General features: G+C 50.7%; 1 protein-coding gene across 2 annotated transcripts in view; it reads left to right on the forward strand.

Moving 5' to 3' along the window:
* dock4b (dedicator of cytokinesis 4b) overlaps positions 1-19614 on the forward strand; it is an 89508-nt gene that overhangs the window by 47613 nt on the left and 22281 nt on the right. For both annotated transcript variants that reach the window (XM_029246670.1, XM_029246672.1), the window contains exons 14-28: positions 241-365; positions 574-736; positions 1618-1724; positions 4193-4346; positions 4455-4552; positions 4962-5045; positions 5481-5581; positions 6045-6126; positions 6716-6886; positions 9093-9285; positions 11356-11483; positions 15829-15963; positions 16256-16354; positions 16716-16810; positions 16984-17059. In XM_029246670.1, the coding sequence (XP_029102503.1) occupies positions 241-365; positions 574-736; positions 1618-1724; positions 4193-4346; positions 4455-4552; positions 4962-5045; positions 5481-5581; positions 6045-6126; positions 6716-6886; positions 9093-9285; positions 11356-11483; positions 15829-15963; positions 16256-16354; positions 16716-16810; positions 16984-17059 (1811 nt within the window). The remainder of the gene's footprint in view (positions 1-240; positions 366-573; positions 737-1617; positions 1725-4192; positions 4347-4454; positions 4553-4961; positions 5046-5480; positions 5582-6044; positions 6127-6715; positions 6887-9092; positions 9286-11355; positions 11484-15828; positions 15964-16255; positions 16355-16715; positions 16811-16983; positions 17060-19614) is intronic.

Genomic DNA, 19614 nt, shown 5'->3' on the forward strand with positions numbered 1-19614 from the left:
AGCGAGCACTACTGCTCATCTTTTCGTCCCCCGATACCCGACAAGTTGTTTCGCCCTTGACGCACTGCGATACAGGCTGCCCTCCAGCTGCGGTCCTCTTCCAAGGTGGCGCCAAGGCACAAGAAATAGATTTTAGGCATGAACCAATCGTCCGCCTTCTTGCCATGAGCTGCTCGCACTAACTAGGAAGTGCACTGTTACTCTTTTATTAATTAAGTGCCATATCTGGTTGTTTTGCAGGTGAAATGAGGAATGACTTGTACATCACCCTGGAAAAGGGAGAGTTTGAGAAAGGCGGGAAGAGTGTCGCTAGGAACGTGGAGGTTACGGTATATGTGCTGGACGTCGACGGGCATGTGATCAAGGTAAAAAATTGTCGCCTTGGGTTTTCCTTGAATTACCGGGTAGTTCTGCGAAAGGCGAACTGCGGCGGATATTGGAAGTGCGCACGCCGCATGTCCCTCTGAAAGTTCCTGTGGATGTAGGCCAGGACAGCCGGACAGGGAGAGGATATAGGCGGTGGAAGGGCAGGGCCTGGCCAGGAATCTTGATGTTTCTCCCCTCCACCCGCAGGGTTCGGTTTGGGCGGGGTCCGGCGAGCCGGGCACAGACCCCTTCCACTCCTTTGTGCTTTACCATAACAACAGCCCCCGATGGGCGGAACAGATCAAGCTACCCCTCCCTGTGGACATGTTCAGGGGGTCCCACGTGCGCTTCGAGTTCCGGCACTGCTCTAGTAAGTGACCCACGGGGTCCTCTCCCCTTCCTCCGTGTTACGGGTTCAACGGGGAGAGCGCTGTGGATGCATTTCTCATTTTTCATTAGTAGTGGCAGGAGGAGCATCATGTCCATCTGGTGTAGCCTAATGGATGTATAATTCACTCTGTCATGACCCCAAAGGAGGAGGTGATAAAATCATTGCAGGCAAATGAGTTAAAATTGATGTCATTTTAGTCATCCACCCAAGTGAACTTCTTGGTTGGCATATAAAGTCGCAAACGCTATGACGATGTATTTTTCTTTTTTAATAAGACATTTTTTCGGAGGGGATGTGGCAAGGGGGTCGAGTCTGAGAGATCACGAGCAACTGGAGTTCTCTGATGTAGACCGGAGTTGCCGTTTTGTAGTTTAAAGCTCCAGGTTGGTCGGCTTTCTTTTTGGTCGAGGTTTCCTGGTTTACAACGGTAATTGCCACTGGAGGCACACGCTGTCGCGCTGTCACCCCCCATTCCACTCTGCCATCCTCTGCCACCGAGCTCTGGTGGCCGCTGATGTTAATTTGGAGCTACGTAGTCATAGTCATGAAGGGCTCCCATCGGTCTGTCATACGGAACCTTAACTCCTGCCCACTTGAGCTTAAATTAAGTACTAAACATTTTTATATAACCAGGCACCGGCCTCCCACAGACCTTCGGGTTCATGAGACTCCATTATCATTTAGAGGAAACGCATTAAAAGATAGACTATTGATTGCATGGTCTGGCCAGATCGTTACACCGTGTCCACAGCTCTTACAGAAAGTCGTTTTATTTGTGTGCGCTGTGGGGTGGCGGCCTGCGTTCAGCATATGTCGCGGCGCAAGGGTGATGGAGATGGTGACGAGACTCTTGTTTCCAGCGAAAGAGAAAGGGGAGAAGAAGCTCTTTGGATTTTCCTTCATCCCCCTGATGCAGGAAGATGGGCGGACTTTGCCCGATGGTACCCATGAGCTCATAGTCCATAAGGTAACTCTTTATTTAGTTATTCATTAATTTTCGCTCCAAAGCCACATACAACGTTAAACTCCTCGCAAAGTTTGACTGATTTCACGGCTCGGCGACATCGGCGGAGCGCTTTGAGGTAAATATCGAGGGTACCGCACCAGGAAGCGGGATTCAAACCTGGGTCCTTCGAATGCGAGGTGGCAGCTTTAACTACCGCACCCCCTGCTGGTTCAGACGGTATTCTCCTCTCCGAGAGACACGCCCGGCTGTCTTGTCTAGCAAGGTCAACAAAGTTTCCGCTTTCTCTTCCAACTGAACGCATTTCATTCCCACGCATTCCGGGAAGCCTGCTGATCGCATGCAGTCTATTTGTTTTTCTCTGAAAATTAGCATTCATTATTATTACAAGGAGGGGGGTGCAGTGGCGCAGTGGGTTGGACCGCAGTCCTGCTCTCCAGTGGGTCTGGGGTTCAAGTCCCGCTTGGGGTGCTTTGCGGCGGACTGGCGTCCCGTCCTGGGTGTGTCCCCTCCCCCTCCGGCCTTACGCCCTGTGTTACCGGGTAGGCTCCGGTTCCCCGTGACCCCGTCAGGGACAAGCGGTTCTGAAAATGTGTGTGTGTGTGTATTATTACAAGGGAGGGGTGCGGTGGCGCAGTGGGTTGGACCACAGTCCTGCTCTCCAGTGGGTCTGGGGTTCAAGTCCCGCTTGGGGTGCCTTGCGGCGGACTGGCGTCCCGTCCTGGGTGTGTCCCCTTACGCCCTGTGTTACCGGGTAGGCTCCGGTTCCCCGTGACCCTGTATGGGACAAGCGGTTCTGAAAATGTGTGTGTGTGTGTGTGTGTGTGTGTGTGTGTGTGTGTGTGTGTGTGTGTGTGTGTGTATTATTACAAGGGGGGCGTGGTGGCGCAGTGGGTTGGACCGGGTCCTGCTTTCCGGTGGGTCTGGGGTCTGAGTGCCGCTTGGGGTGCTTTGCGATGGACTGACGTCCCATCCTGGGTGTGTCCCCCTCCCCCTCTGGCCTTACTCCCTGTGTTACCGGGTAGGCTCCGGCTCCCCGTGACCCCGTATGGGACAGTCGGTTCAGACAGTGTGTGTGTGCTTGTGTGTGTATTATTGCAAGGTTGCTCATTCTGACCCGTTGCGTGGAGGATCTGGTGCCGACAGTGTATTCTTGTATGCGATGTACCTCTTGTGCCACCAGGGTAATAAGGTGTGAAATACTGGAGGAACCAGAAAATATCAGTAGTATTAAATGGATTTGTGCACAGATATTGGAAAGATGCTTTAGGCTTGTTTGAACACCGGGGGGACATGGTGAAACGACCTGTTGTACCTGGAGACAATTAAGAACCTTCCAGGTGGAGAAACCAGGACTTCCGTGGTGGGGTCCTTTAAGAACATTCAACACAGACCGCGCATGATGCTCTGTCATCCCTCAGAGGCCTCTCTCCTTCTGCGGCATTAAAAGTTCTATCATTACTACGGTGATGAGGCAGAAAAGGATGTTGAGGGTGAATTTGCATGACCTGATTCTGGGCGAGAAGTAGAGCAGTTTGTTCAATGCGAAGTGAAGCACTTTGAAACCTTAGAGCGAGGGGAGGGTATAAAACTGTTGTCAGAGTACTGTACCAAGCGACAAATGCCCACGCGGTACATTGGGTAAATATTTGCCCGCCTGAAATTTTTTGAGCGACGTGCTCTTTATTGTACTCTAGAACTCCTGGACCAGTTGCTCGTTGCGCCCCTCTGAATCTGAGGGCGAAGGTTCACGTTTTCATTGTGAAACTTCACGTCTCCTTTGTCTTCAGTGTGTTTTTAAAGGGCCAAATCAGTGTCTCCTCTGTGCTGAGGTGGATGGAGTGAATCAGTCCACCTATTTTCACTCTGCGATTGGTCGGTTCTTTACCCGTTGGTGTCAAAATATGGTTAAATATGGTATACCTAGATGAAATTAGGGGGCGCGGTGGGTTGGCCCGGGTCCTGTACTCCGATGGGTCTGGGGTTCGAGTCCCGCTTGGGGTGCCTTGCAATGGACTGGCGTCCCGTCCTGGGTGTGTTTCTTTCCCCTCCATCCTTTCACCCTGTGTTGCCGGGTTAGGCTCCGGCTCCCCGCGACTCCATGTGGGACAAGCATTTTCAGATGGTGTGTGTGTGTGTGTGTGTGTGTGTGTGGGTGTGTGTAGATAAATGAGCCCAAAGTTTTTCCGCACCCCCTGAATGTCATCAGACTAGTGGGCATGATGTAGGGGCTGCTGCTTCTCTTCTCAAAGAACCCAGTTTCAAATCCCACTCTTGCTGCAGTACCTTTGATTAATGTACTCACCATTTTTGACAAGGTGAAAAATTACCCTGCTGTACAAATAGGTAAATTATTGTAGGCGGGTTAGTACTGCGAGTGGCTTTGGAGAAAAGCGCAAAGCAAAATGAGTAGAAGTAAAAGTAATGCAGCTGAACGAATGAGTGCCCCTTGCTCTGTCTCGCTCCGCCAGTGCGAGGAGAACGCCAGCCTGCACGACTGCTCTCGCTACCTCAAACTGCCCTTCTTGAAAGCCAGTCTCCTGGCGAACAGCCAGACTGCCAAAAGCACAAAGGAGTCCTTCTGGATCACCTCGTTCCTCTGCTCCACCAAGCTGACCCAAAACGGTAGCGCCGCTTCGCAAAAAAAAAAAAAAAAAAAACGGAGGCACCTCTTTTAACGCATTTTAGGGTGCAGTCACTGTGTGATAAGTGCTTCTTGTCCTCCTCCTCCAGGTGACATGCTCGATCTTCTCAAATGGAGGGTCCATCCCGAGAGAGCTGGGGACAGCCTGTCCAAGCTGAAGGAGATTGATGGCTCCGAAATAGTGAAGGTGAAACTCGTGGGTCTTTCACTTGGTGTTCGCTTGTCTTGCAGTATTTTTTATTTATTTATTTTTTTAATATGCATTTTTTTTTTTTTTTTTTTATCTTGCTCGTTCAACGATCCGTTTCAAATAACGGAATGTGACAAATTAACCGTACTTCAGAACCACGGATCTGCATACAGGCCTCTTCTGTTGGTTTGACGCACTCGTCGTCTTTCTCTCCGAGTTGCCTTGGAGAATAGCGTCTAAGTGAATAAATGCAAACGTTAGCATATCGTGCCGCTACGCGCGATTTTCCAGTGTTTTTAGCTCAAGGGTACATCGTCCGAGTTTTATCCCCTAAACCTCCTCTGTTGTACTTGGATACCACCGGGTCTGTGCTGCATGTTATTAAATCCGTTCTTCTCTTCCGTAGTTTTTGCAAGACACGCTGGACACGCTTTTCGGGATTTTGGATGAAAACTCTCAGAGATATGGGCTGAAGGTGTTTGACTGCCTTGTAAGTGTTGTTCCCTTTACGGTTGTCGCAGGGGAGCGCCGGCTACGCGCTCCGTTGCGAGCGGTTTGACCGCGGGAACGGAGCGCTCGGACAAGGGCGGGGAGGCGTGGCGGTTGAGGTGAAGTGAGGTCTTGTCTCCGGTGGGACTGCATGGGAGCCCTGGTTCAGTGTTTAGCCACCGTCTGGATGTCTTGTCTCAAAGGGCCTTCGTACCCCTGTCGTGCTCCGCAGTTTTGAACGGTGGGGCCCGATGTCAACTGCTTCCATCTGCACCTTCTTCGGTACACCATCTACACATCTACCGCCAGGCGGAGTCCCGGAAACATCCTGTACCTCCCGCACCGTCCTTGTCAAGCTCAGCTTCGTGTCCCGCGGTGCAGGACTCGCCTGCTCTTAACATCCACCGTCTCTCTTTCTCTCTCTCCTCCCCCCAAGGTTCACATTATCAACTTGCTGCAGGACAGCAAATTCCAGCATTTCAAACCGGTGATGGACACCTACATCGAAAGTCACTTTGCGGGAGCGCTGTCCTACAGGTGGGCTCAGGGAAGGCTATGCCGTACGACCGCTGACCCGCACCGTAGAGCGTGGGCGACTGCTTGCGGCTCCCTGCTCTGACATTTACAAACGCTGATTGTATTAGTCTGGCCCTTCGCCCCGATAACACTGCATTTGTTTCCCCGTCTGACAGACTAATTAACTAGGAAACAATTGACAGAGAGTAATGGCTCCCTCTGGGTGTCACCGATCTGTCTCAGTTGGAAGTAAACACTGAGTCTGCCCTCTGTCCGGGCTTGTGAAGAGTCTTCCTTCGCGATAATTATGCCGGCATCCTATCGTCCGTTCCGAGATGCCGGATGTCACTCTCCCCTCAATACGAAGCGGAGCTTTCTAATATGTCAAGATGGTTTTTTTTAACGCTGAAGCGCAGGGGCACGCGCAAACGTAGCGGTAGGTGCGCACGTCCGTGTTGTCTGCTCACCTGCGGTGTCTGCGCAGGGATTTGATCAAGGTGCTGAAGTGGTACATCGACCGCATCGTCGACGCTGAGCACCAGCAGCACATCCAGGAAGTCCTCAAGGTGAGTACACCCGCGTCGCGCTTCCGACGAGATTACTGCTGCCTGCAGGGTTTTAACCCCTCTCTGCTTTGTGAATTACTGCAAGTGTTCTCACTGGGTGTCTCTTGTTTCATTAGCATGGTTTTTTCAGTATTTATGCTGCATTAGATGCATGTAAATGAAAAATGGAACATTTCCGGTTTTTAGTGCGTAAAGGATGCGCCGGGACAGGTAAGAATTTCGTTTTAAAGGGGGGTGTTTATTCAGGGTCGTGCGGGGAAGGAGACAAAGAGGGGGACGGGGACCGGGTGGACCGTGAGGGGGCTTTGAGCGTGGGGTTGCGGTCGGGGTCGTGATCGGGGGCGTGGCTGCGGTCGTCTCGGGTCGCTCCGTCTCAGCGGCTCCTCCGTCTCTCTCTCTCTTTCGCTGGCGGGTCCGGGGGAAGAAACGGAGGTTGCGATCAGTCCCAGCTGCTGCTGGCCCGTCCCTGACTCCGCCCCCTCTTCCGACCGCCCCGGCGCGCTACGCAATGCTTTCTTCCCCCCCCCCCCCCCCCCCCCCCCCCCGTCTCTCAGGTTCTAGCACCTGTTTCTTTCGTCTTTTGTTCCAGGCCTCGGAATACATCTTTAAGTATATAATCCAGTCGCGGCGGCTGTTTGCCCTGGCAACAGGGGGCCAGAACGAGGAAGAGTTCCGCTGCTGCGTCCGTGAGCTCTTCATGTCATTACGCTTCTTCCTTTCCCAAGAGAGCAAAGGCACCAGTCCCATCGCCCAGACACAGGTAAGGTCGTTACGACACCGTTCCGGGAACATACGGCACATCTACTGAAAACATGCCTAGTGAGTACGGTGCGTCCTTGGCCAATGCGACCCTCTCGCGCTGGATATTCATCCTTTAATTTAAGCTGCTATCTGTGAGGACGCACGTGATGCCCTAGAGCATTCTGGGTCCTTTTCAACGTTGCACGCGGCCCTCCCGACCCATAGCTTTAAGCGGGACCAAAGCAAAGCTGCTCTGTACATTTCCAGCATTTTAATTTGATTTAAATGTGGCTCGTATTTCGTGCCGATGTGGTGCCGTGTGGATGATTTTCAATTAGCGACCGAGGCGAGCAATGGGGATTTCGTGTGGCGTCTTGCCCCACGGCCATGCTGCTCCCGCACCTATCTGTGTCGGTAGCTCCTCCCTGCCCCCTTCACTGAGGTAATCCACGGATAAAACTAGGCCTCGGGTAGTTTCTGTCTCAGGGTTTCCGGATGCTTCCTCATTACTGCCAACAAAGCCTGTGGCCTAGTCGCTTAAGCAATCCCCTTCTCACCTGGGCATCTTCTGGGCTCTTCACAAGTCCTTGGGAGCGTCTTCGGAGGCGGTCGTGTTTGCAGTGAGACCTTCTGAATTACGCTTTGCAGACTGGCTGAAGCACCTCCATGTCCAGTGCCCGGGGCTCCCTGTATGTCTGTTGCCTGGGGCCTGGGGCATCCCTGTATGTTCACTTCCTGGGAGACCCTGTATATCCAGTGCTGTCTAGACCAGGCAAGGTAAAATAATGAGAGCTTCTCTGCCCTTGGCATCAGATATGCCAGCTTCTAGGTTATTGTTTTTTTTTTCTCCCCTCATTTTGTTATTTCAGCATGCCGCCGGGAAATATTGCAGATATTTGCAAGTCAGACTGAGTGAATTATTGCTGTTAGCAGTGCAGATGTGCCTGGCCTGATCCTCACACACAGTAGCGTAGGAGTGGGAGTGTAAAGTGGAACTCGGTCAGTCGGTATCCTTCCGCTTTTCATGGTGAGGATTGTGGTGGCAGAAGGTAGAGTAAGTGGGCCCCAAACCTTCCTATCCCATTGTTCCGAGCACGTCCCGCTAGGACACAGCTCCCGCGGGAGGTGCCCAGGGAGCATTCTTGCGCCATGCCCGAACCGCCTCGACTGATTGCTCTTTGTCCAGAGGAGCAGCAACTCTACTTCGAGATTCCCGGATCATCGAACTCCTTACCCTATCACGGAGACTGAGCCCAGAAATCCTGCAGAGAAGCCTAATTTTGGCAGCTTGTATCCACGATCGCGTTCTTTCTGCCATTGCCCAAAGCTCGTGACCATAGGCGAGGATGGGAACGTGGATCGAGCGGTAAACCGAAAGCTTGTCCGAAGACTGAGCCGCCGCTTCACCACGACGGACCGGTACGGTTCCTGCAAAACGACTGATGCTGCACCGATTCGCCTCTCAATTTCACGCTCCCTCCTTCCATCAGTTGTGAACAACACTCCAAGATGCTTGAACTTCTCCACTAAGGGCAGTTGCTCCTGGAAACAACACTCCGGTCTTTTCCGGGGAGAACCATCATCTCAGACTTAAAGGTGCTGATGTTTGTACCGGCCATTTCACACTCCGCAGCGAACCGTTCAAGTGCACGCCGAAGGTCACGCTCGGATGAGGCCAAGAGCATGACATCATCTGGAAAAAGTCGGGATGCCAGCCGTATTACCCCCCCGCTCCCTCACCTCAACTGGACACCTTCCGTATCTTGGCTGTGCCTTCACATCACGTCCACGGAAATCGCAAACACAAGTGGAGATGAGACGCAACCTTGGCGGAGTCTTGACACCCACGTAGAGCAGGTTTGGCTTAATGCCGAGAAAGCAGACACAACCCATGCTGCTCTCACCCAGGCGACGGATGGCAGGCATCAGCGTCCCAGACGCCCTATATTCGCGCAGTACCTCCTATAACCGGAACAACCTTTAGTCCGCCTGACAGCGGAAATGTGTGTTACAATGGAAATGTGGTTATGGAAATGTGCAGCACAGAATGCCAAACGTGAATTCAAAGTGTGAGTACACAACAGGAGCACTGAAAAGGAATTGTCCAGATGACCTGGAACAAAGGTATCATCCAAGTAAAGAATCATAGCAGTAACAATGTAGGATGTCCTGTTTGAAAGCGCTTTCCATGGTGCCAAAGAGCTAAATGATGGCTGTCTGTGTAGGCGGTGTTCCTGAAGAGCTTCCCCACGGTCTACTCCGAGCTGCTGAAGATCTTCACCGTGCGGGAGGTGGCCAGCTTTGTGCGTGACACCCTGGGCAGCCTGGCGGTTGGCATGCAAGCGGACTGCCCCCTGGAGGCAATCAAGCTGCAGTGCATTGCCAAGACGGTGGAGAGCCAGCTGTACACTAACCCTGGTGCGTAACCCTGAAGCGCCATTGTGATGCAGTTCTCGGCATATAAAGCTATATGGTCACACACAGCCCTGCTGTCTAATGTTTAACATTCCCGCTATGGGTGCCTTTCCAAAAATCGTCAATTGGAATTCAAAGAACAGTGTGGTGATCCATGAAATAGATGATGATGATGATGATGATGATGTTTTCTGGATCAGCATTTTAGATGATCAGTTAATTCTGCAAATGAGGTACTCGTAGTTTTCATTCCCACTGGGCTCAACATTAACGGTGGACTGCTCGGGACAGGTAATTTGTATAAGTTTTTTGTAGCGCTACGGTTACAGTCATTCTGATTCTCATTCTGATACCTGTCCAGCGAAGAGGCGCGTAAATTAAGGTATACTGTTAAGGAATGCAATATAAAATGACAACTTCCATCATAATAAAAACCGTGTGATGTCACATTCATCTGCAGTTTTGTTTCAAAATCATTTTCTCACTAGAAAGGACACACACACACACACACACACACACATATCATCTGAAACCACTTGTCCCATGTGGGGTCACGGGGAGCTGGAGCCTGACCTGGCAGCACAGGGCATAAGGCCGGAGGGGGAGGGGACACACCCAGGATGGGACGCCAGTCCATCGCAAGGCACCCCAAGTGGGACTCGAACCCCAGACCCATTGCGCCACCGCACCCTCCCCAGAAAGGACCCAAATTTGTCAAAAAAGTTAAATAACCCCAATACCTTGCAATCTGCAGCAATTTATTTAAGATGGAACCTTTTTTTAAAAATATGCTTCCCTTCATGAGATTCCCAAATTGTCTCGCTTTGGTTATAATTTGCATTCTTTTTTTTGTGTGTGTTTCTTACATGGGAGGGGGTGTGGTGGCGCAGCGGGTTGGCTTCTGCCTGCTTTCTGGTGGGTCTGGGGTTCGAGTCCCGCTTGGGGTGCCCTGCGACAGACTGGCATCCCATCCTGGGTGTGTCCCCTCCCCCTCCAGCCTTACGCCCTGTGTTGCCGGGTTAGGCTCCGGCTTTCCGTGACCCCACTTGGGTCAAGAGGCTTCAGATATTGCGTGCGTATGTTTCCAACATGTTCCGAAATAGGATAGGTATAAATATAATTGGAGAGGTAAAATGTACCTGTCCTGTGAGCAACCACAAAACATTAATGTCAAACTCTGATGTGACAGACTAAATGTTGCTTACTCTATTTTCTATTTCTTAGATAATGCTTAGCTTCAGAGGGGGTGCGGTGGCGCAGTGGGTTGGACCGGGTCCTGCTCTCCAGTGGGTCTGGGGTTCGAGTCCCGCTTGGGGTGCCTTGCGACGGACTGGCGTCCCGTCCTGGGTGTGTCCCCTCCCCCTCCGGCCTTGCGCCCTGTGTTGCCGGGTAGGCTCCGGTTCCCCGCGACCCCGTATGGGACAAGCGGTTCTGAAAATGTGTGTGTGTGTGTGTGCTTAGCTTCAGATGGGTAGTAACTTACAGGTACCTTTCATAAAGCAGAGCGATTGATGTCTCCAACCTTCAGGTGTCATCCTCAGCAGCATCTGCTGAACCTTCACAAAAGCCAAAATACCATGATCAATAAGCACTTTCATTTTGCACCGAAAAGTACCCACTAGATATGCAGTATAATCATCGTGTTGTTGCATCTGGTTTGATGAAGTCGGGTAGAGTATGGTGAGTAAAATTTCTGTGGTTAACAGGGTTTTGAGGTTCTGGTCTATTTGAATAAACCTGTATTGCCAAATATCTATGGGCACTGCACCAATGACTGAGCAGAACATCCTGGGGCAGCTGGTAGCGTAGTGGTTAGAGCCACCATCTAAAAGAACCCAGGTTTGAATCCCACTCCAGCTGTACTACCCCTGATCAAGGTACTTGCGCTGAATTGCACCGATGAAAACCACTGAGCTCTATAAATGGATAAGTAATTGTAAACAGGTTTGTATACAAACGTAACATTGTATTTCACCTTGAACAAAGGTTTGATCTGAACAAATAATAAGTAACGATAATACTGACCACTGTGCTGTTCAGGTGTTTAACCTGCAGTCCCCTCCCTTAACGTAGAGTCGAGGAGCATCCTGCTTCCTGTGGTCCTGCACCACCTCCAGACCCACCTGCAGGAACAGAGGGACCTGGTGATGTGCGCCCGGGTGCTTACCAGCATCCTGTCCCTCCTCAACAAGGACGATATGGTGAGCGCCTCTCTTGTGGACCCTATACCTGCAGGCAGACCGCCCGGCCGGCAAAGTTTAGTACCAGCTACGAGCTGGAAGAACAGCACTGCGTTATAAAGAGGTGAAAATTCAACAAAATATTTGCCCTTTTACTGGGCAACACCAAACTGTCAAATATGTGACCTCCAGGTTCTGGAACGGTACCGTGTTTCGCACCGTTCCGCGTTGGGGGAGTTAGTATATGAAACTAACACCATGTGGCAGGAATGTACTACCCACAGCAAGTGACAGACCTTGTATCATTCCCAAAAAGTACAAGGAAGGATAAACTGAATTTAAATTGATATCGTGGGGAAGAAGGATAGAATGGCACAGGTCTTGTAGATGCAGCTGTGGCTGTAGACACGGTATGGCCTTGGCAAGTTTCTGTAACCCCTGCACACATTGGTCTTTGTTTCTGCGGGCCCGTTTTGTGATTTACAAATTATTAACTGATAAAGAATCCAAATCCCCCAAGTGCGCACGCACACACGCACCAGGCATGCGCACTGAAACCTGTCACATTCAAGATGTTATTTTCTAACTGAAATTCAGACTGCAGTCAGTCATTGGAGCTGTTGGGCTGAGCTTGAAGAAAATTGGAGTTTTTTTTTTTTTTTTTTTTTTTTTTTTTAAATTTAATTTAGTCAAATTAATGTCCAAAGAATTTGAGTGCTGCCAGAGTTCTTCCTGTTGTGAAAAATATGTGTTTTATATTGTGGATTACGATAATTTACATAGAAAGTGTATTCTGCTTGTACAGTAGACAGAGTACAATTATTAAAGCTCAGATTGTTTACCGTTTTGCTCAGTTCTGCCCTTTTGCCTGCACATGTAGCTGCCTACAGAATTGAAATTCACAGGTTGAATACTTAAGAGAATAGTAGCAAACTGCATTGAACTAATTTAAGAAGTTCTCAGGAGGGAAATGGTGCTTTTCGAAACCCTTCTTGAATGTAGGGAAAGATTCTGCAGTTTTGAGGGAAAGAGAGCATTTGTTCACCAGAGGTCTGTTTACATTTCTTTATTTAGCAGACACTTTTCTTCAAAGCAACTTCCAGTGAACTCTATGTAGTGTTATGAGCCCACACACCTTATTCACCATGGTGACTTACACTGCTAGGTACACTACTTACACTGGGTCACTCATCCATACATCTGTGGAACACACTCTCTCTGTCACTCACACACTATGGGGGAACCTGAACAACATGTCTTTGGACTGTGGGAGGAAACCAGAGCACCCGGAGGAAGTCCACACAGACATGGGGAGAACATGCCAACTCCACACAGGCTGAGCTGGAATCGAACCCACGTTCTCCACTCAGGTCCTTTGAGACAGCAGTGCTACTCACTGTGCCACCGTGCCGACCGCATGAAGACTGTAATGCTGCTGCTGGGGTACAGTGAGTGCTCAAGTTCTTTTGGTATTGGAGTGCAGGCCCCCTGACTGTCTTGTAAGCTGCAACCAGTCTTGAACTTTGTGGAATTCTAGATTGGTTGTATAGGTTTGATGGAGAAGACTGGAAGATCAGACAGGAGGTTGTTGTAGTTCTCAAAAAAGAGGTATCACCATAGCCTTCGCAAGGACCTGGGTGGACTGCATGTTGAGGCGTAGGCAGATTCTAAGGGTGCTGTAGAGGAGGTATTGACAAGATCAGGTTATGGCTGCTGCATGCTGGGAAAAGAGGCAATAATCAGTTGTTACTCCCTACCTCTTTATTGATTAGGTGAAGGAGATAAGTTGGTCACTTTCTTTAGGAGCTCTTCAAAGGAGGATGGGCTTGAAAGAAAATGGAAAATATCAGTTTGATTTGTAGATGGTGATCGATGTTCCAGTTTGAGATAGCAGAGGGACGTGCTACAATTCAAGAGGGTATATTTCAGTTCGTTGTGGAGAAGGAGAGGAACAACTCTCCATTTTCTGCATAACAGTGTTAGGAGAAGGTGTGAGAGGCAACGACGGAGCCAACGGAAGTGGTGTAGATGGGAGGGGAAAAAAGGAGGGGGCCTAGTACTGAGACCTGTGGGACACCAGTTAGGAGTGACAGAGGGTGAGAGGGAGAACTTGCCAAACTGCCTAGTCAGATGTACCTGATAGAAAGGAATAAACCCGTTTAACTGAAGATGCTTCGATTCCAGGCTATCGTAGTGAGGAAAGTATGAGCTGGTGGTTGACCATGTATAATACTGCAGAAGTGGAGAATAATGAGAACTGAGGAGAGGGAGGCAGCTTTGGCAGACCGGTTTCTGACACTGTTATGAATGTACAGTAGTCTTGCTGGCACGACCTGTCTTGAATCTAGACTGATATACATCAAGAAGATTATACTTGGAAAGGAATGCAGACAACTTAATGTAGACAGCATACTTGAGGGTTTTGGGCTGTGTTTGGGGTTTTGATTTTTTTTCTTTTTTTTTTTAAATAAATGGCTGTGACAAATTGGTATGTTTGAAGAAACCTAAGGAGAGCGAAGAATGAAAGATTAATGAAATAAAATGAATATTTCGAAGGCAAGTGAACATGTGAGAGAATGGCACAGCAGGTAGCACTGGTGCTTCATAGCTTGGGGGTTGTGTTCTCCAGCTTGGATTCAAGTCTGACTGAGTCTGTGTGGCAATTTGCATTTTCTCCATGTGCTTTGGTAGGTCTGCTCTGGGCGCTCCAGTTTTCTCCCACAGTCCAAAGACATGCTTTTCACATGAAGGGGTCACTCTAAAATGTGTTGTATGCAGCTACGGGGATAGGTGCCGTACTGCCGTCACCCTGCAGCGGACAAGCCTTTGTTGGTCATGGCTGGATGTGGAGGAATAGTCTGTAAAAGAGAAGACATGAGATCAACAGACAGCTGGTAGCTCAGGGTGGGAGCAAGAAGTTGGAGATGTTGGAATGCAGGGAACAAGGCCATGCTGGGGCTACCGCAGTGAAAGAAGTAAGACGTGGAGTCTTCGTGGCTGATAGCATCACTTTTCTCTACAAGGAATGATGCAAAATCTTCATCGGTGAAGGTGGAGGGAGGAGCTGTCAGAAGAGGGGCCATGAGATCGATAATCTGCAGAAAAGTATGTTGTATTATTGGATGCTGATTGTAGCTTATGTATTGATTGATTTATTTTGATTTAAACAAACAACACTTTTACTGTGGAGAGAGGAGAGTGGAGGGGAGAAACAGGTTCCTTATGAGTTGTTAAATCTGTGGAACTTGATTTTTACCATTAATTTCACGTCTATGCTTTCCCTTTGTCTGGGTCAACTGAATGTTCTAGAACACGTTTTGTTTCGGACAGGTGTGTGCCATTAAGTGCTCCTGTCATTTGATTCTGCGGTTACAAGTGGTCCTTGACTTGTGACACATTCGACTTGCAGCCACCCAGACCAAGACAGCCGTCCCATACACCTTATTATAATATTTTTGGGAGTGCATGGGCTGGCTGCAGGTCTCAGTCACCGTTTGAGTGTCTAGCACTGATTGCACTGTGTTTGCAAAACTTTTTTTTTTTTTTTTTTTGGTGCTTTCTTTCAAGTTACTTTTTTTTTTAAATTAATTGCGAGCAGCGTGGGCGTTGTGACTGAGTTCTGGTGGTGCTGGAAAGAAAGAGTGCAGGACAATGGATTTAGCAACAGCGCTGAAAATGATGGAGCATGAAAACACAATACCGTTGTGCATTTATATTATTATTTTGTTAGTGTTATGTCGGGGTGTGCGGTGGTGCAGTGGGTTTGGCCTGTGCCTGCTCTCTGCTGGGTGTGGGGTTTGAGTCCCGCTTGGGGTGCCTTGTGACGGACTGGCGTCCCGTCCTGGGTGTGTCCCCTCCCCCTCCAGCCTTATGCCCTGTGTTGCCGGGTTAGGCTCCAGATCGCTGCGACCCTGCTTGGGACAAGCGGTTTCAGACTGTGTGTGTGTGTGTGTGTGTGTGTGTGTGTGTGTGTGTGTGTGTGGGGTATTATGTCAGCATGATTGTGTGAAATAGGTGGAAAAAGTATAACAAAGCCTTTATACATTGTAACATCCATGCATGATAATTGTTGATATTTTATTATGGTTTATATAATACAGCATAAGGAGATTTGTATCGCAAGATGAAGTCAACTGTCAACGGGGCTCAGGGCCACCTGCACTTTCACCTGAAATACCGAGATTGAAAAATCCGAACTCGAACTGGGACTGGCTGAAGACGGAGTGACAGAGGGGAGCCCTTCTTGCGCCCTGATGTCCTTCTGTCCCGTTCCATCATCCCGTCTGTCCCTTGAGGCATGAGGCACATCTCCGTGACAGTGCTGTACCTGACCCCTGGTCCTCCCCACCCCTCTCCTTGTCACCAGGACCAATCAGCCAGCGAGGAGGTGTCTGTAATCGTGCGAAGTCTGCTGACCGTTCTCCTCAGGACCATCCTCGAGGTGACCAACCGTCCACAGCCTGCAGGAACATCTATGCGCCTGCAGTTCCAGGATGTCACGGTGAGGATGATACCCCTCCCTCCTGGGATGATGATCTGCAAAAAAAGGCCACCCAATGCCCCACCTCCCTGCCATCCCACAGTAATTAAAGTGCAGCCGTCTCTCCTGGAAGACTAATCCCCTGCCGTATCACCACTCAAAGAGGTTACAGAATCTCAACAGCAAACAAGCACAGGAGAAACACGTAGTGGGGGGTTCTGTTCTTCCACTGCGCCCCCTGTTGATCGCATCGGTGCTCTGCAGAGTGACTGCGAAATGCTGACGAGATGTTTTCCGCCGTTGGCCAATTCAGGGAGAGTTTGTGGCGTGCTTGCTGGCCATGCTCCGGCAGATGACGGACAAACACTACCAGCAGCTGCTGGAGGCCTTCCCCACTAAGGATGACCTGAAGGTAAGCGCGCCAGCACCTCCCTAGCCCGACTCCCTTCGTGCGCACGGTCACTTCTGAAAGGCTTTGCGATGACTGCTGGTTGGATTTTCAATTCGTGATCATGATTTTTTTTAAAAAAAAATTTTCCTAACCGCCCCATGTTGCCGTCCCCTATCTGTGCCACCAGAGCAGACTCTTTGTAGCGTATCGACTCGGCTGCTACTTACGATAAACCTGTCTGCACGAGTCAGGATGGATTTAACTTGGAGTGTGTGTGTGTGTGTGTGTGTGTGTGTGTGTGTGTGTGTGTGTGTGTGTATGTGTGTGTGTGTGAGAGAAAACAAATACAGACACAGTACTGATGACTTTGTTTCTTTTCCAGGATTTCCTGCTGCAGATATTCACAGTCTTTCGGATTCTGATCAGGCCAGAGATGTTCCCCAAAGACTGGACCGTTATGCGGCTCGTCACCAACAAGTGAGATTCCGCTTAGCACCTAACCCGCATGGGTCACCGGTTCTAAACTGAAGCCTTGCCCTTTAGCCTTCTCTCCTTGTGAAGACAGAACACGAGGGCTGAGGAGAAGCACGGATATTTCTTTGCAGGTGTAGTTTTAGCTTCCTCTTACGGTTTGATGTGCGTCTTTCCAGCGTCATCATTACAACTGTGCTGTACCTGTCTGATGCCCTGAGAAAGAACTTCCTCAGTGACAACTTTGACTACAAGGTGAGAGAACCTTCTGGTCAGATGGGCGTTGGAGAAGGTCGGTACCCGCCATGAGGTGCAGGTGGTTTGAAACTCCTTGGCCTCCCATGAAACCCCCTCAACATCGGACCCCTGTGGTCTGAGTTATTTAAAGCAGGAAGGCAGAACTGTGGGATTTTTGAAAATGCTCAAACCCTGAAGGATACCAGAGGTCACAGCAGGGTCTCGATAAACACTCATATTATATTGTATTATATTATATTATATGGAGCCGCTCTTTGGTGGGCTCACCACCTGCCGGAGAGGACATAAGGGGCCGGTGCGTTGTGATTTGGGCAGTGGTCGGGGCCGAGTGCCCGGTCGACCCAAACCTCGGACGCCAACTCTGGCTTTTGGGACTTGGAATGTCACCTCACTGGCGGGAAAGGAGCCTGAGCTAGTGCAGGAGGTCGAGAGATACCGTCTAGATATAGTCGGGCTCACTTCCACTCACAGCTTGGGTTCTGGAACCACTCTTCTTGACCAAGGGTGGACTCTCCACTATTCTGGCGTTGCCCAGGGTGAGAGGCGGCGGGCGGGTGTGGGCTTATTAATAGCCCCCCAGTTCAGCCGCCATGTGTTGGAGTCTACCCCGGTGAATGAGAGGGTCGTCTCCCTACGCCTTCGGATCAGGGAACGGTCTCTCACCGTCGTTTGTGCTTATACGCCTAGCGGCAGTGTAGAGTACCCGGCCTTTTTGGAGTCCCTGGGGGGCGTGCTGGAAAGCGCTCCCACTGGGGACTCTGTCGTTCTACTCGGGGACTTTAACACCCACGTGGGCAGCGACAGTGACACCTGGAGGGGCGTGATTGGGAGGAACGGCCTCCCTGATCTGAACCCGAGCGGTGAGTTGTTATTGGATTTCTGTGCTAGTCACGGTTTGTCCATAACAAACACCATGTTCATGCATAAGGGTGTCCATCAGTGCACTTGGCACCAGGACACCCTAGGTCGGAGGTCGATGACCGACTTTGTAGTAGTTTCTTCTGATCTTCGGCCATATGTCTTGGACACTCGGGTGAAGAGAGGGGCTGAGCTGTCAACTGATCACCACCTGGTGGCGAGTTGGATTCGATGGTGGGGGAAAAAGCTGGACAGACCCGGCAGGCCCAAACGCATAGTGAGGGTCTGTTGGGAACGTTTGGCGGAGGCCCCTGTCAGAGAGGTCTTCAACTCCCACCTCCGACAGAGCTTCAACCAGGTCCCGAGGGAGACTGGGGACACTGAGTCCGAATGGACTATGTTCCACACCTCCATTGTCGGGGCTGCAGTTCGGAGCTGCGGCCATCAAGTCTCCGGTGCCTGTCGCGGCGGCAATCCCCGAACACGGTGGTGGACACCGGAGGTAAGGGATGCCGTCAAGCTGAAGAAGGAGTTCTATCGGGCCTGGCTGGCTCATAGGACTCCTGAAGCAGCTGACGGGTACCAGCGGGCCAGACGGAGCGCGGCTCTGGTAGTTGCCGCGGCAAAAACTCGGGCCTGGGAGGAGTTCGGTGAGGCCATGGAGGAAGACTTTCGGTCGGCCTCAAAGAGATTCTGGCAAACCGTCCGGCGACTCAGAGGGGGGAAGCAGTGTTCCGCCAACACTGTTTACAGTGGAAGTGGTGCACTGCTGACCTCAACTGAGGATGTCCTCGGGCGGTGGAAGGAGTACTTTGAGGATCTCCTCAATCCCTCCGACACGCCTTCCGTAGAGGAAACTGAGGCCGGGGACTCGGAGGGGGACTCGTCCATTACCCTGGCTGAAGTTGCTGAGGTAGTCAAAAAACTCCTCGGTGGCAAGGCTCCGGGGGTGGATGAGATCCGCCCCGAGTTTCTCAAGTCTCTGGATGTTGTGGGGCTGTCTTGGCTGACACGCCTCTGCAGCATCGCGTGGAGCTTGGGAACAGTGCCTCTGGACTGGCAGACCGGGGTGGGGGTCCCTCTTTTTAAGAAGGGGGACCGGAGATTGTGTTCCAACTACAGGGGGATCACACTCCTTAGCCTCCCTGGGAAAGTCTATGCCAGGGTACTGGAAAGGAGAATCCGACCGATAGTCGAACCTCGGATTCAGGAGGAGCAATGCGGTTTTCGCCCTGGCCGTGGAACACTGGACCAGCTCTATACCCTCACTAGGGTGTAGGAGGGTTCGTGGGAGTTTGCCCAACCAGTCCATATGTGTTTTGTGGACCTGGAGAAGGCATTCAGCCGTGTCCCTCGTGGCATCCTGTGGGAGGTACTTCGGGATTATGGGGTTCGGGGCTCGCTGCTACGAGCTGTTCGTTCTCTGCATGACCGGAGCAGGAGCTTGGTTCGCATTGCCGGCAGTAAGTCAGACCTGTTCCAGGTGCATGTTGGACTCCGCCAGGGCTGCCCTTTGTCACCGATTCTGTTCATTATCTTTATGGACAGAATTTCTAGGCGCAGCCAGGGAACGGAGGGTGTCTGTTTTGGCGGCCGCAGGATCTCGTCTCTGCTTTTTGCGGACGATGTGGTCCTGTTGGCTTCATTGAATCAAGACTTACAGCGTGCACTGGAGAGGTTTGCAGCCGAGTGTG

Source organism: Scleropages formosus, chromosome 2 (genome assembly GCF_900964775.1).
Source record: "Scleropages formosus chromosome 2, fSclFor1.1, whole genome shotgun sequence".
NCBI lineage: Eukaryota > Metazoa > Chordata > Actinopteri > Osteoglossiformes > Osteoglossidae > Scleropages > Scleropages formosus.